This window comes from Megachile rotundata, chromosome 16, assembly GCF_050947335.1.
Source record: "Megachile rotundata isolate GNS110a chromosome 16, iyMegRotu1, whole genome shotgun sequence".
In the NCBI taxonomy this organism is placed as follows: Eukaryota; Metazoa; Arthropoda; class Insecta; order Hymenoptera; family Megachilidae; genus Megachile; species Megachile rotundata.
In genome coordinates, this window is record NC_134998.1 from 13,900,746 (window position 1) to 13,914,250 (window position 13,505).

Consider the following 13,505-nt stretch of genomic DNA (forward strand, 5'->3'; position numbering starts at 1 on the left):
TAACAAATAAATCAAAATATATTTGTATCGTATACAACTATTTTACAATATTTCAGGATTTCGTTTTCTTTTGTTCTCTCTATGCTTCTCTGCTTCCTCTTTATCACTGAAATATTCAAAAGATTCATCCGATTCGTGAACATCGAGCGAAGTATCTCTATTTTCTTTCGTATCATCTATACCTATACTAGGTTGGGACAGAATTTGTTTATACACTGTCATTGCCTGCAAACGATAAAATGATTATGAACAATAATATATGTAACTTTATAGAAGAAATATTTTATGGCATACTTGTGTTACTAGAGAAGATATGTCGGAAACATTACTGGGCAGAATCAAAGTATTGTTCACTTTTGCCAGTTTGTTAAACGCTTTAACATATTGTTCCGCTATGCTATATGCAGCTGCATTTTTTGCATCCGATAAATTAAGAGCATTTGCTATAAGTTTTAAACTCTTTGCACGTGCTTCTGCAATAGCTACTACTGCAGCTGCTGTACCAGTCGCTTTATTTATTTCTTCCTGTTTTGCAGCCTCTGTAAAGGTATAATAGAAACTTTTTGCTAATTTACAATTAAACGAATGTTAAAAATTACCCGACGCTAAAATCTGCGCTAATCGTTTTCCTTCGGCAATATTTATTTCTGCTTCTCTGGTACCCTCAGATTCTAAAACTGCAGCTCTTTTTTTCCGTTCTGCTTCTACTTGCATTTGCATCGCTTCTTGCACCCTTTGCGGTAATCTGATATCACCTACGGACGAAAGACAGATATTTTACTACTTTCTCCCATAAGCAAGAAATTATTCATGTTTCAACTCACGTATTTCGTATCTGAGACACGTTATACCCCAAGCTTCGCTCGCTTTATTTATACTATCGACGATGCAAACATTAAGACCTTCTCTCTCCCTAAATACCTTGTCTAATGCTATTTTTCCTAACTCTGATCTCATAGTTGTTTGGGCTAACTGAACTACAGCAAATTCGGCATCCTCAACGCCGTACGAAGCTAAATACGGATCATTTACTCTTAAATATAAAACTCCATCGATATTTAATGTTACATTATCTGCGGAATAAAATTGTAGGATTAGAATTCTGTTAAGCGTTTCATAACAAAATTAACAAGAGTTAACGGTCCATACCCAAAGTAACTGCACTTTGTTGGGGTATCTCTATCGCTAATTCCTTAAGGCTTTGAACATATTTAATTTTATCAACTATCGGTATAAGCATATTTAATCCTGGTTCTAAAACTTTATGAAATTTTCCCATCCTTTCGACGACCCATGCCTGTAAAAAGAAGATTATTCGCTGAAGTACCATGCAATCTTAATATTAACATGTACTAAAAATTTTAATATAATATAAAGTGTTTAATATTCTGTGCATAACTAACCTCCTGCTGTGGAACAAATAATATAACAGTATTGAAGGGTGTATCGGATCTGTGTCTGACAAGTTGCGTTATAGATAATTTAGGGACAGCATGTTCAAATCCAAAAATCGATTGATGCTTTAAAAATAAATCATTTTTATTATGTTAAAATTGGACATTCGTGGCCGAAAAGAGGTTACCTATTTCGGTACTATTCAAAATATCACTACTACCTTCAATATTCCAAAATTACGAGCGAGCGTTTTAAAACGGCAATTCATTTCCCACTTATATGTTCGCAATAGCATTATGCTCTGACAGTTAACCAAAGATTTTGGTTAATAAATGTAACAGCACGCAGGTACAACGCGTTTAAACTACGAATAAATTCATTCTCGTCGTTAGGAATTTTCGCGGCAATGTAAATATGCAGACGAAAGTTTACCGTTACATTCAAATAATTGTGAAAACAACAAAACATTTATAGTTTACTTTTCACTTTGCATTTTCATTCGAGTTCTAGCATATTGCTAATAAAACTATCCATTGTTTACAATAGAAAAGAAAAGAAAAGAAAAAAAAACAAAACGGGAAAAAACGAAAAAAAATGTTATTTTGGAAAAAGAGGAAATGTAACAAATGTTTTTAAACACGTATAAATAATCGTATAAATCATTCATTAATAATCTAGTAATAACATGACTTGCGGATAATATGCAATATATATATGCAATATGCGATATATGTAAAATGATTACATATATCACGCGTAATACATATATATTGTGTGCACAAATGCATTACAATACTTTCAAGCTTTTATATTCGATTGAAATTAAAATAAATAAATATTTATCTACGTATTATGTATGTATAAATTCGTTGTGTCATAAATAGTGAGACGCGAAGATTTTATATCGAAAATGCATACTGATTTTATTGCATACGGATTTCAGTTCGAAGCTTCCAAGAAAGCAATCGTGTGCATAATTAATCAATGCCATAATGTAAGAAGAATGCTATATTAAAAAAACGTGTTACGTATAAGGTAATTTAGTTTTTTTACCATCGCATTAGTATAATTGTTGTTTGGAATATTTCATTCATCTTGAACTGCTATGAATTAATAAAACCGGTCGTTTACGCGAAGAATATATAAAGGAGAGGAACGATCATGTCAGTATTCAGGCTTAAAAATCGCTGATCGAAGCACAAGGAAGTACGCGAAAGAGTCGTTTTGTAAAATTTGATATCATGCGTTCCTACGTTATACTATTGCTAACTCTCTCTCTTCTTGCATGGACACTGGCCGAAGATCTTTATCCAGATAAATACGATTACGTCGACATCGATAAAATTTTGGCAAATGATAAACTAAGGGAACAATATTACAAATGTTTCATGGAGGTACAACCTTGCGTGACTGCCGACGCACAGTTTTTTAAAGGTAAATTATCAATTTTCGATTCATCGAAGTTAATAAAGTTTCGATTCGTGCCGAAATATAATATGTACGTTAATATCACGAAAGAAATTTTTTTTAACGTTATGTTCTCACAAAATTATCAATCAAAAAGAGGGTTTTTGCAAATGCTTTTTTAATTTTTTTCGACATCGAAGAAGTAACGCATAGGCTCGTATCCACGGTGCCAACACGTTTTCTTTCGATCGACGAAATTTATAATCCTTCTATATATTAGCAAGAAACATAACCGTTTCGAAATTAGAATAAAGCTTTTGTACATTACAGAACACATAACTGAGGCATTTGTAACAAAGTGCCGACTATGCACCGAAAGGCAAAAGGAGTTATTCGATAAAATGGCGGATTGGTACAACAAGAATGAACCGAGCAAATGGCAAGCTTTCGTGGAGAAATCATTAAACGATGCAAAAAAACGTGCAAATAATTAAACTTTATCTTACTAAAGATACGATGTAAAAAGGTTTTATATACTTCTACTAACATTATGTAATTAATATTGAAAATACAATTTTATTAAATAAAATCGAATCAATTGTTGCAATGATAGCGTTTTTTTAAAAAATCTATTATCTCTGTAGAACATTTCATTTATATTGACACATCGTATTCGCGCAAGTAACGCGCTAAATTTTTGAAGCGATCGATACGATCGACTTTACGATACGGTCGATACTATACGATCGATACGGTCGTTCGTGAATTCATTTAAAACTCGTTCGGTGACATTGTCGTCGCATTATAAAAAGTATTCACTCGCAATATTGAAAAGTATTGAAAAAGTAAGTAAAGGTTGTTTAAAAATTTTTATTTCATTCAACGATTTTATTTGACAAGAAACTGGGTCATGAAATATAATAACGAGTCTAGATAACCAGCTATAATCGATACCGTGATCGCGCAGGGTACTAAGTAGAAAGTTTAAATTAAAATTTAATATCGCGATAAAAACAAACGCTTATTCTTCAAATTGGGAAAGAAAATGGTTAAAAAGGTTAAATATAAATTGATTACCGAAGGAATAAAGGTTCGTAATGATTGGTCAGTAGAAACGGTCACCTAAAGATTAACCAATAGGAGATAGCGTTGTTCAAGCGAAGTAAAGTAATGTAGTCGTCTGGGAGCAGCCTACTGTGATAATTGTGTGGCAATTGACAGTACCAGCGGAAAATATCGTGTATGCGAGTGGGTATCACTATACAGTTCAAAATTATATGATAATCGAAAATGTCATCGCCTACACAAGTAGTAAGTAACGTTTTCCATTATCGATTTTCCTGTTCGCGTTCGTGTTTTCAATTACCTTCGATGAATTCATATGTTTTCCTTGTTACTCGCGTTTCGACGCATTTTTCTATACCTCTTCTCACGTACCGATTCGTAAGGCAAGTCTACCGAATGATTGTTTTCTTCCAACATTTAATCGCAACAAATAAGCTAAAGGTCAATGACGAACATACTCTCGAACAGCTGTTTTCTTTGTTTTGAATGAACGCTACAGCGTTAGTGCGTAAGCATATTCATTGCTGACTTTCCTTTTTGTTTACGGACCATTAATAACTAATGTTGGTAGTATTGTAGTTACGTTTTTACGTGTTTATTCGTGACAGCTGGGAATGGAAATATCGAATATGCATTAATAAAGCTTAGCATTATTCTACTTTATTATATCGAAATCGATATTTTTATTATTCTTATTACTTTACGCGATTTATATTTAACAAATGATCAATTGTTGTCGTGAATTAACAATACGTTTATCGATGTGCTAACTATATGCTGCTAAATAATAGTCCTGGCTATATTGCTGCAGTCCTCTAATAATTGTTTAATCAACCATTTAGCATCATTGCGTATATTGTACATATATATTATTTTTTATTGAAACGTAATTTTATTCTATATATGGAGTACAATCAGTTTTTGAAAGTTATCAATGCCGTAGAATGTAATCCTAAGCGTTTAGGTAGATTTGCTTATGGCCAAACATTTTCTGTATTATCTCCAGACAATTAAATATTATGTTTTCGCATTACCACAATACATTATATTATTACCTTATCTGCTCTTTGTCGGTACAATTAATATACTTTTGTTAAACACGCTTTGCAATACGTATGCAAATAAAACCCCTTTATTTACTCGAAGCTAATTTTATGTTTCTTATAATAATATTAATGAAACATTAATGAAAGAATTTCAAATAAAAATTTAAGATTCAACTTAATATTAAATACGTGTATGTTAATCAATAACCTCGATTCTATTTCAGTGACATGTTTTGTCTGTTCCAGTTAAAAAGTATTGGCCCAAAATTAGTTCCTTTCTTTAAAAGCGTATCCGTGTATTTTATATTATTGGCCGAGCAACCATCGCTCCTGACGGCGTGTTTCAAGTGTTTGCCAATTATAAGTCTAATCGTCTTTGTTCTTCTACATGGAGTTAGTTTATCGCAGGAGTAAGTGCAGAAGAATTTTGCATGCACAGATTCCTTTGTTTCTACGATCATGTTCCGCAATCGACATTATAACGCCGTTGAGACTGTAAAAAATATATACTAACGTTTACTTGTTTACTAACGTCAAGAAAAAATAACAAACGCTATTTCGATTAAACGCTGAAATATTATAACGATGATTATTACATGTTAAATCATTCGCATCATTATATTTCTTTGTTCGATGTCAATGACGCACACTACAGACGAATGCAATAAAGTTATTACCATAAACGATACCTCTGTAAGCGGGTAATGTTAAACGAAAACGAATTAATCAAGTTTGTCATATGCTCGTAACTACTTACAATGCCATTACCATACCATTATGCTGCTGCGCGCTCAGTAAGAAAAGTTGAAGTCGACACAAGAGAGAGAGAGAGAGATATTATGTGTGTACGTGTGTATGTTGTGCATGGAAGGAGACGAGAGAGGGCAATAGTCGCGGTCATTGCCTCTTTGTCTAACATACGAAACCAAGGTAGACTGCACATCCACGTGTTACTCTTTCCTTTTCATCGCCATTTAATCGCATACTCGTTACTCTGCGCAAGGTAGAAAAAAGGAAGGATTGTTACGAACATTGGCATAACTACTATCCGTGCTTCGAAAGAAGTCTCGAGCAAAGATCTACTAAATATGGCTCGTAGAAAGTTAGACAGCGCGTCTGTATATGCATCTCGAGGGACTTGTCGCGAGGTACGCACAATAGGCAAAAATAAGGGTAGGTCCGCCCTGCCCTTATGTAGCGTGAATCCCATTTTTCTACTAACTCACGTATTAAACGATAAGACAATAACTACGGCTGTTCTGCCTTCATGGAGCAACATCAACTTTTCTTACGGAACGTGCAGTCTGTGACTAGCAGAACATACGTTATCTCGCTTACACGCTTATTTTCAGGTCGCTTTTTTCCCTTATCGATAATGCACACATTTCGAATTTTCCAATTCCATTTAACCATTTCCACATTCCACAGATTGCGTGAAATTTATTCGGTAGTAGAGGTTCGTGCTTACAAGTAATTCTCGTTGAAACAAGAAGAGGGCTATTCTCTTTCGACTTCCTGGCATTTACCAATGATCGTTCTCATTTCCATCTAATGTTCCTCGAGCAAAAAACGTTTTATTATATTTCAACAATTTTATTTAACGACGATATCAGTTGAAAATTGTCGCTTTGAAAGTTAAAAATTGATCAAAACATGTTGCGCCCGAAAAAGTCACCTGAAAATGTAAGTGTAAGCTAGAATACTTTCTCATCGCTTTCGTATACATACATATACTCTCGTTATCATAAAGCTCACAACGTCAGAATTGTACGTATTATTTATTCGAACTTTCAAATTGTTGTTTAGACATCGTGAATAGAACTGAATGAAATTATACAGAATTTTGTCTAAATTCTAAATAACATATATGTCCAATTCTGCTTATAACGATAAAAATGTAATCTTGTAAACTGTATAAAATTTCGATTAATAGCGATTGCACGATAATAAAGAAATATTAGATATTCGCAATTGACCATCTTCTTTTTTAGGTACACTTTCTCCAGACGCATACTGACAGGGTTAATATTCAGTTGCATAGGAGACGCACTATTGGTTTGGCCCAATTGTTTCACCCCGGGAATGTGTATGTTCGCCATGGCTCAAATCATGTATATTAGCGCATTCGGTTTCATACCACTTAATAAAATGTTAGGCACAATCCTGTATGCGATGTGTTCGCTAGGTAAGTTTCGTAATCGTATTTTTCTCCTTCTTAAAATGGCCAATAAATTCTCATATTTTAATTTTAATTGACTTTTAAAGATTTATAGACACTATGCACGTATATGCGCGCGTACCAGCAGTAAACAGAGAGGGAGGACCAAAAAAGAGTGCGCGCGTACTTACTTAAAATTTCGTTTAAATGATACCGATGATACCAATTTAAAAAAAAAAAAAGATATCATTCAAGTATTAGTAAAATGATGTATCCAAAAAATTGTGGCACATCACATTTTTACAAGAATTTATTGGCTGCCTTCAGAATAATTCATAATTGTAAGACGATAAAACAATAAAAATTGTACTTCAGTCATATATACTCTAATGCCTGGTCTAAATGGTATCCTGGTCGTTGGAGTTCCGGTTTACGTAGTATTATTGACGACTATGGCATGGAGGGCAATTTCGAGAGTACAGTTTTACAAGGTATGCGCAAAATACTTACATCGTGTTAAGAGTAACCGAAACAACCAATATGTAATTTTCTGATTCGATTATGAAACAAAATAAATCGCGTGTCAAATAATTATGATCAATGATCTAATAATTACGCATTAAATAAACTGTTCTTTTATCAGGAGCTATGGACGTGGACTAAACTCTGTAGCTGCATCGGTAGTATATGTTTCCTTATATCGGATACTTTACTCGGATTCCATTATTTTCATACGCCATTGCCTTATTCTCAGGTACAGTAGTTATTATTTTTAATCAAAGCTTGTAAGAATGACTAATAAATTAAAAAAACTTGATTTCAAGGTTTCTATAATGTTGACGTACTATGCGGCTCAGTTAGGAATAGCACTGAGTGCTGTAGGTTCAAAACATAATAGTAACAACAACAGCAACTACAACAACAACAATAACAACAACAACAACAATAATAATAACAATGCAAGCGACGATAAAAATGAAGCAAATTTAGCAAAAAATTAAGAGAATTTTGTCTTCTGTTTACAGGCTGTAAATATTAACTGAATTATGTTATGCTACCCAAATTTATTAAGTCTCATTCCGCGAATGAAAGAATTTTGTACATAAATTTTGAAGTAGGTATAGGAGATGTAAGTATTTTCAATAGCGTGTTATATCCGAGGTCATATAGACTTTGGGAAGCATAATTACCGGTTTAAGTAGGTACAATGCATCGCGTTAAAAAATTCACGGTTTGTCAACAGTACAACTAAAGTTGTAACACTGCCACTTTATTAAAGGCAAGAAATGACTTCTCGTAACTCGTATTTAAATGCATCGTACCTCTGTACGAATAGAAAACATTTGACGAGCATTTAACGAACAATTACCAGTTCAAATATTTTCCTTTAAATGCCTATGGAGATTTGAAAATTTTGCGATCGTAGAAATTCTCTCGCTTTAATTCGATACAATCTCGATAGTATTAATCAATTTTCTAAAGAAATACTGTAATTTCCTATTCGTTAGTACAAGAAAGAGATCCGATTTAATGTTCGTAAAGTGCGAATAAAAACAAAATATTTCAGTATTTTTTAATGAATTCCTCGAATAGATTATTTCATAGGAATAATCGTAAGTGTATTTTATGTATTGTTTCACAATACACAAAATGAACCAAATCGCATTTCTTTGTATAGGACAATATACAAATGTTGAATATTCTGTTAACTAATAGTTTAATGATAGTCGATTGTAAAGAATTAGAATAATTTAAATTGTTGACAAAAATTAGTTGTTTGATGCTGTCTACTCGTATTACACAGTATTAACAAAAAGATCGTTCAATTGTCACGAATAAAATTGAAAAATTCAATTATAGAGCCAGTAGATTATGTTGTCTTTACTACTGCATTTATCGATAATTGTATAGTTAGTAGGACAATACCGATGTATTTATTGTGTCATGTATGTTTACGATAGGCGAAAAGTGAAGCACTGATTTGAAAATCGAAATATTATTTTTCTGATAGAACTACTTTTTCTAACAATTTAAAGAAAACGTGTCGTTTTCTTTTGCAAAATGTATTTCATATTTTAGAATGTAGCAAATTGTAAAAGACTTGTAGGCGACTACGATTTATACGTAGATCTCGATAACATATCATATTTAATGAACGAAATAAATTGTAAAAAGTATCTGATTTCGTAACTATGTATCTATAAATGAAGACTAAATAAAAACGAATTTAAAAAAGGATACGCAAACTTTTAGATTCTCTTAGAGTTAAAAAAAACCACGGTTTGACTACGACTATAACAAACTTATTGTAAAAATATATATTTACAACATTTTAATATAAAGCATATTTGTAAAAGTCTAACACGATATTGATGTATAGATTTAAAAAATAAAGCAATCCTAAGTATAATGATATATTTAGAAGTTTTCATTTTTGACAATATTTTGTTTATTTTAAATTTAAAAAATTCATCAAACACTTCTCCGAAAATACCAAGATCATTGTAAAACTAAAGTCTCTGCACCCCCACGACGTACAACGATACCATTTGATTGTTTAATCTCTTCGGCAGATTTTATTTTACACTTGAAAATCCTAAAAGAATACTTTTTCAATGCATCTTCTCTACATGATCATTCCAATATTTTTAACGTTTATTACTTACGATAAAATATCATTCCACATTTGTATTTGTTTTTCCTTTACTGCAACAAACTCCTTCAAACGGTCTTTCTCTATCATCAAACTTTTTAGTTTTGCTTCTTCGGATAAGACAACGTTATTTAATTCTTCCTTCAGTTTTTTGCCAGGATCAGAAATTGTAGAATCCTATATTGATAAAAAAGTAGTGAGAAATTATGAACGCTAGTAGTTACGTAACGACTTTTTTTATTCAGTCGCGTCTCGTTTCCATAACCGCTTCATGATAGATGAGCGAGTTCATCGAATCGAGACTTCTTGTTTGGTTCCATACGATGCAAATTAAAAACAGGAGTTGTTTCTTCATCGCATTCAGTGGAAATCGATACCAATCGTTTGTTTCATCGAACAAGCGATCTAACCAGATATATGCTATCGCAAATTAATTTTAAAGTATAAGTCTTACTAACCTCTGTATCACGATTTATTTTTTCCTCTGTAGTTTTCATTCTATGTACAAGCTCTTGCAATTTTTTTATTTCTTCAACATCCTTTCAAAGATATTTTATAATCAGAAAACAACGATAAAAAAAATAGTAAATACTGAAATCATTTACCTTTTCTATTTTCAGTTTTATGCCTTCTATTTCAGATTGTAAATCATTAATTGAAATATTCATACTCGATTCTACATTTTTATGCGTCTTTTCCGCTTGTTGCTGTTGCTGATCATATTCGCGTGATTTTTTTCGCAATGTCTGCAACTCTGTAACGTTTACGATACACAAATTTAACGTTTATCGATCGCAATATTTTCTACCACATAGTATGCACGTACCATTTATCAAAGGGACCAATTTCGCGCGAAATGCAAATATATTTCTCGACAATTGAACATTCATCGAAAACGCGTTTTCTTCCGTAAAATTATCCGGGATGGTTTTCTTTACATTTTCAAATATTTCTTTTGCTTGATTACATTGATTAACCTACAATAAACGCGGTCAATTTCGAAGCTTGACCTAACTAAGTTTGAACAGACATAAAGAGTAGTTTTCCTTTTTCAACGAATTACCTGATTTTCCAAAATGGTAGTTGTTCGATATAACACGTTATTCTCTGCAGCAAGCCATGCCAATTCAGCCTTGCAATGTTTATAAAGTGTACCTCTAGTTTTCAAACGGTTTATGTATTTTTTTAACTCTTCCCCTTTCGGTATTATATCTTCTACCATAAATTTCGATAATTCTTGTTTCTCCTTTAATTTTGCTTGTAATTCTTGCAAAGATCTTTCTGTTTTCTCCAATCGCTCCAACACGTTTCTTTTAATATTCGTAACAGCAGCCGCTTGTTGTCGAAAGGGCTCGATTTTATCAACGCTGCTTTTAGAGATCTAAAGTTGTTCAAATTACAAAAATGCTAAAAAGATTCTGTTTACTAGTTTACCTTCAACCCTATCAATTTTTGAATCTCTTCGGATATGGTGTCCAATTTATTTCTCAATGCAGTTATTTGATCCGGTCCCAAGTACGAATACTGTTTCACCGCGACTAAAGCTTTTATGTGATCTCTTTTGGTTTGTATTTCACCCGGTAACTTTTCATTTGTTACTATTGTCTGAACCGTTATTGCCTCGGACAAATGTTGCAACAACGTTTCAACTGTAATTTCATTCTCATCCTCTTTCAGAGTTTGCAACTCCCGCTCTAACCTTTGGAGCGAAGTCTAAAATATTATAAAACATTTTACAAAAGAGTAATTAATTACACCAATGTCCTAATCAGAACAATCACCAAATGCTTCTACCTGCAACGTAGATAAAATATCTTTCTCTTGCTCTTCCTGCAACGCCAGATCACGCTCTTTATCTTTTTCTATGCGCAATGCTCTAGCTGCATCTAACAAGTGAATGCCAGGTTCTGCTTTTGCCTTCATTTTTTCAATACGTATCGTTACAGCCTACAAACCAAATTACTGCACATGTATTAAAACAGCCCAACGACTGGCAAGCGACTTACTTTTATCACATTGGTTTGTTCCTTACTTCTTTTTCTTTCTCCATAGTTTTCAGATCTGCTGTCAATTCGCTGGCATTCTCGAAATTCTAAACCGAACGAGATACAAAAATATTACCCATATGCGTACATTCAAACACACTAATATTACTTTTACCTTTTTCCCTATTTCTCTTTCTTTATGAACGGTTTTGAATCTATTGATTGCAGCTGTATACTGATCATACAAAGAGGAGACTTCTGGGTCGTTTAAATACTCGTCGGGAACTTCTATCTAATTAACGATAACGAAGTCAGCCACTGTTAATGATTTTAAAAGCGCCAATAGAAATGTATATAAGAGTATACCTTTACTAGAAAACGAGATAAATAAGCTCTTTTCCTAACAATATCCAAACGAGATAAAAGCCAAGTCAAGATGGGATGAATCATATCGGGATCGCCTCGAATAAGACCTTGTCTATAGGAAACCATAAATAAAATTCATATTATAAAAATTAGAAGAATAGTGTTTTTTTGTTTTTAAATATATAAATAAATAAACAGATTCTTGCCTAAAAGCTGCAGGATCTATTTGTGGCTGATAATTAAGTACCCGAAGAATAGACAAAATGTAAATAGCAGTTTCTTCGGGGCTTCCATTTCTAATATCAACATTCGTATCATTTTGATCTTGTATCTTAATCAACACCTCTTTCAAAACCTGTAACATGATTATCATATGAACAGAAAAATCCTCGATAATCTTATTCAGCCAGAAATATCACAGAAACTTGATTATTGATGAATAAATTAAGAAACTTGATTCATCCGAAACTTGGAAAAAGAGAGAATGAAACATCCCTTACTTGCAACAGTTCCTCAGGACTTAAGGAATTAAAATAGATTACACTGTAATTACGATCCAGTAATTTGTTCAGTTCGGTTACAAGGAACTTGGTGTTTTCTTTCATAATTTTTCCGTAAATCCTCGCTGTCCGACGATAAAATTGATACAATCAGCTTACTGCCTCTTTTGTTATCCAAATTTGTTGTCCTGGCAACCGTACAGCGTATACGTGCCACACAATTATCCCCTCTTTCAACATTATGAACTTCTTCAATACATATATGTATCCGCAATTGTTGCAAATAATTTTTTAAATGGAAATTGATTTGCAATTAATTACATTAAACAAGCGATCAATTATCACAGAGTATCAAAAGACCATTTAAGTTTGGCTTCAACTTTTAATGTAGTTCAAATCGTACATTAAATTTCTCTACTATAATCGAATACAACAGGCAATAATTGTTGCACAATTACGAATATATATGTATATATATCATTTTAATACTTAATTACTTAGTTAATTGCAGGATCAATTCTGTATTTGAAGTTTCATGGTAGCAATAAGGAAATACATGAAACTGAGAGCAGTTTAAGGATCATTGATCATTTTTTATTAAGAAGAAATCGCGACATAAGATCACATTGTTCCGTTAAACTTTTTTAAATATATTTTCAAACTTAATGTACGATTTATATCTTTATAAGTTAGCAAGTCTTTTTCCGCATTTTTCAGAAGAGAATTTTATTTCCATCGCGCGAATAGAACCGCAATTTCGACGTGAGAAAACTTGGGACTGGTTGTGTAAACTTGCTCCATGCTGACTAATACATTTTAAATCTCGCAGGAATTCATTACTCGTCAATATTATATTGATTTCTGAGCATACTTTATTTTATAATATTGTACTGAATCTTAATTTTACTATTTAACAAACCTCAACCTTAA

At 32.6% G+C, this 13,505-nt stretch overlaps 4 protein-coding genes across 11 annotated transcripts; 2 read left to right on the forward strand and 2 right to left on the reverse strand.

Moving 5' to 3' along the window:
- On the reverse strand, positions 1–4,198 carry Stoml2 (stomatin like 2). 2 transcript variants are annotated; one of them, XM_076541495.1, is made up of 7 exons: positions 4,169–4,198; positions 1,404–1,520; positions 1,150–1,297; positions 825–1,073; positions 600–755; positions 295–539; positions 1–225 (listed from the first exon to the last, which is right to left on the reverse strand). In XM_076541495.1, the coding sequence occupies exons 1-7, from the start codon at positions 4,181–4,183 to the stop codon at positions 43–45; spliced, it is 1,113 nt and encodes a 370-aa protein (XP_076397610.1). In that variant the 5' UTR covers positions 4,184–4,198; the 3' UTR covers positions 1–42. The 2 variants fall into 2 exon arrangements, with proteins under 2 accessions (XP_076397610.1, XP_076397609.1); XM_076541494.1 differs by lacking the exon at positions 4,169–4,198 and adding an exon at positions 1,616–1,984.
- On the forward strand, positions 2,556–3,409 carry CSP1 (chemosensory protein 1). The gene is made up of 2 exons (XM_003705072.3): positions 2,556–2,829; positions 3,133–3,409. Exons 1-2 carry the CDS (start codon positions 2,637–2,639, stop codon positions 3,294–3,296), a joined length of 357 nt encoding a protein of 118 aa, XP_003705120.1. The 5' UTR covers positions 2,556–2,636; the 3' UTR covers positions 3,297–3,409.
- LOC100883256 (lysoplasmalogenase TMEM86A) lies at positions 3,684–9,309 on the forward strand. The gene is made up of 6 exons (XM_003705073.3): positions 3,684–4,113; positions 5,160–5,323; positions 6,905–7,098; positions 7,447–7,562; positions 7,715–7,825; positions 7,896–9,309. The coding sequence occupies exons 1-6, from the start codon at positions 4,093–4,095 to the stop codon at positions 8,070–8,072; spliced, it is 783 nt and encodes a 260-aa protein (XP_003705121.1). The 5' UTR covers positions 3,684–4,092; the 3' UTR covers positions 8,073–9,309.
- On the reverse strand, positions 4,722–13,276 carry LOC100878932 (intraflagellar transport protein 81 homolog). Of its 7 annotated transcripts, none has more exons than XR_013041068.1 (14): positions 12,576–13,276; positions 12,282–12,430; positions 12,076–12,187; positions 11,885–12,001; positions 11,757–11,816; positions 11,519–11,671; positions 11,159–11,437; positions 10,788–11,105; positions 10,551–10,701; positions 10,330–10,478; positions 10,183–10,263; positions 9,738–9,901; positions 6,252–6,588; positions 4,722–5,406 (listed from the first exon to the last, which is right to left on the reverse strand). XR_013041068.1 is itself a non-coding variant. In XM_012289393.2 (13 exons), the coding sequence occupies exons 1-13, from the start codon at positions 12,678–12,680 to the stop codon at positions 5,313–5,315; spliced, it is 1,932 nt and encodes a 643-aa protein (XP_012144783.1). In that variant the 5' UTR covers positions 12,681–13,276; the 3' UTR covers positions 4,722–5,312. The 7 variants fall into 7 exon arrangements, 2 of the variants coding, with proteins under 2 accessions (XP_012144783.1, XP_003705083.1); XR_013041066.1 differs by having other exon boundaries at positions 5,671–6,588; XR_013041067.1 differs by having other exon boundaries at positions 5,603–6,588.
- Between the last annotated feature and the right edge of the window lie 229 nt (positions 13,277–13,505).

What these genes read in the sequence shown, in the direction of transcription:
- Stoml2 (XM_076541494.1), bottom strand. Translation starts at nt 1,690, where the DNA reads ATGCTATTGCGAACATATAAGTGGGAAATGAATTGCCGTTTTAAAACG. An exon ending in GTGTCTCAGATACGAAATAC is followed by an intron (nt 756 to 824) that starts GTGAGTTGAAAC and finishes TTTCGTCCGTAG; the next exon opens with GTGATATCAGATTACCGCAA. An exon ending in AGCGCAGATTTTAGCGTCGG is followed by an intron (nt 540 to 599) that starts GTAATTTTTAAC and finishes ATACCTTTACAG; the next exon opens with AGGCTGCAAAACAGGAAGAA.
- CSP1 (XM_003705072.3), top strand. Translation starts at nt 2,637, where the DNA reads ATGCGTTCCTACGTTATACTATTGCTAACTCTCTCTCTTCTTGCATGG. An exon ending in CGACGCACAGTTTTTTAAAG is followed by an intron (nt 2,830 to 3,132) that starts GTAAATTATCAA and finishes TGTACATTACAG; the next exon opens with AACACATAACTGAGGCATTT.
- LOC100883256 (XM_003705073.3), top strand. Translation starts at nt 4,093, where the DNA reads ATGTCATCGCCTACACAAGTA. An exon ending in TGTCATCGCCTACACAAGTA is followed by an intron (nt 4,114 to 5,159) that starts GTAAGTAACGTT and finishes TGTCTGTTCCAG; the next exon opens with TTAAAAAGTATTGGCCCAAA. An exon ending in CGCCATTGCCTTATTCTCAG is followed by an intron (nt 7,826 to 7,895) that starts GTACAGTAGTTA and finishes CTTGATTTCAAG; the next exon opens with GTTTCTATAATGTTGACGTA.
- LOC100878932 (XM_003705035.3), bottom strand. Translation starts at nt 12,680, where the DNA reads ATGAAAGAAAACACCAAGTTCCTTGTAACCGAACTGAACAAATTACTG. An exon ending in CTATGGAGAAAGAAAAAGAA is followed by an intron (nt 11,672 to 11,756) that starts GTAAGGAACAAA and finishes TTTGGTTTGTAG; the next exon opens with GCTGTAACGATACGTATTGA. An exon ending in ATGTGGAATGATATTTTATC is followed by an intron (nt 9,668 to 9,737) that starts GTAAGTAATAAA and finishes GTATTCTTTTAG; the next exon opens with GATTTTCAAGTGTAAAATAA.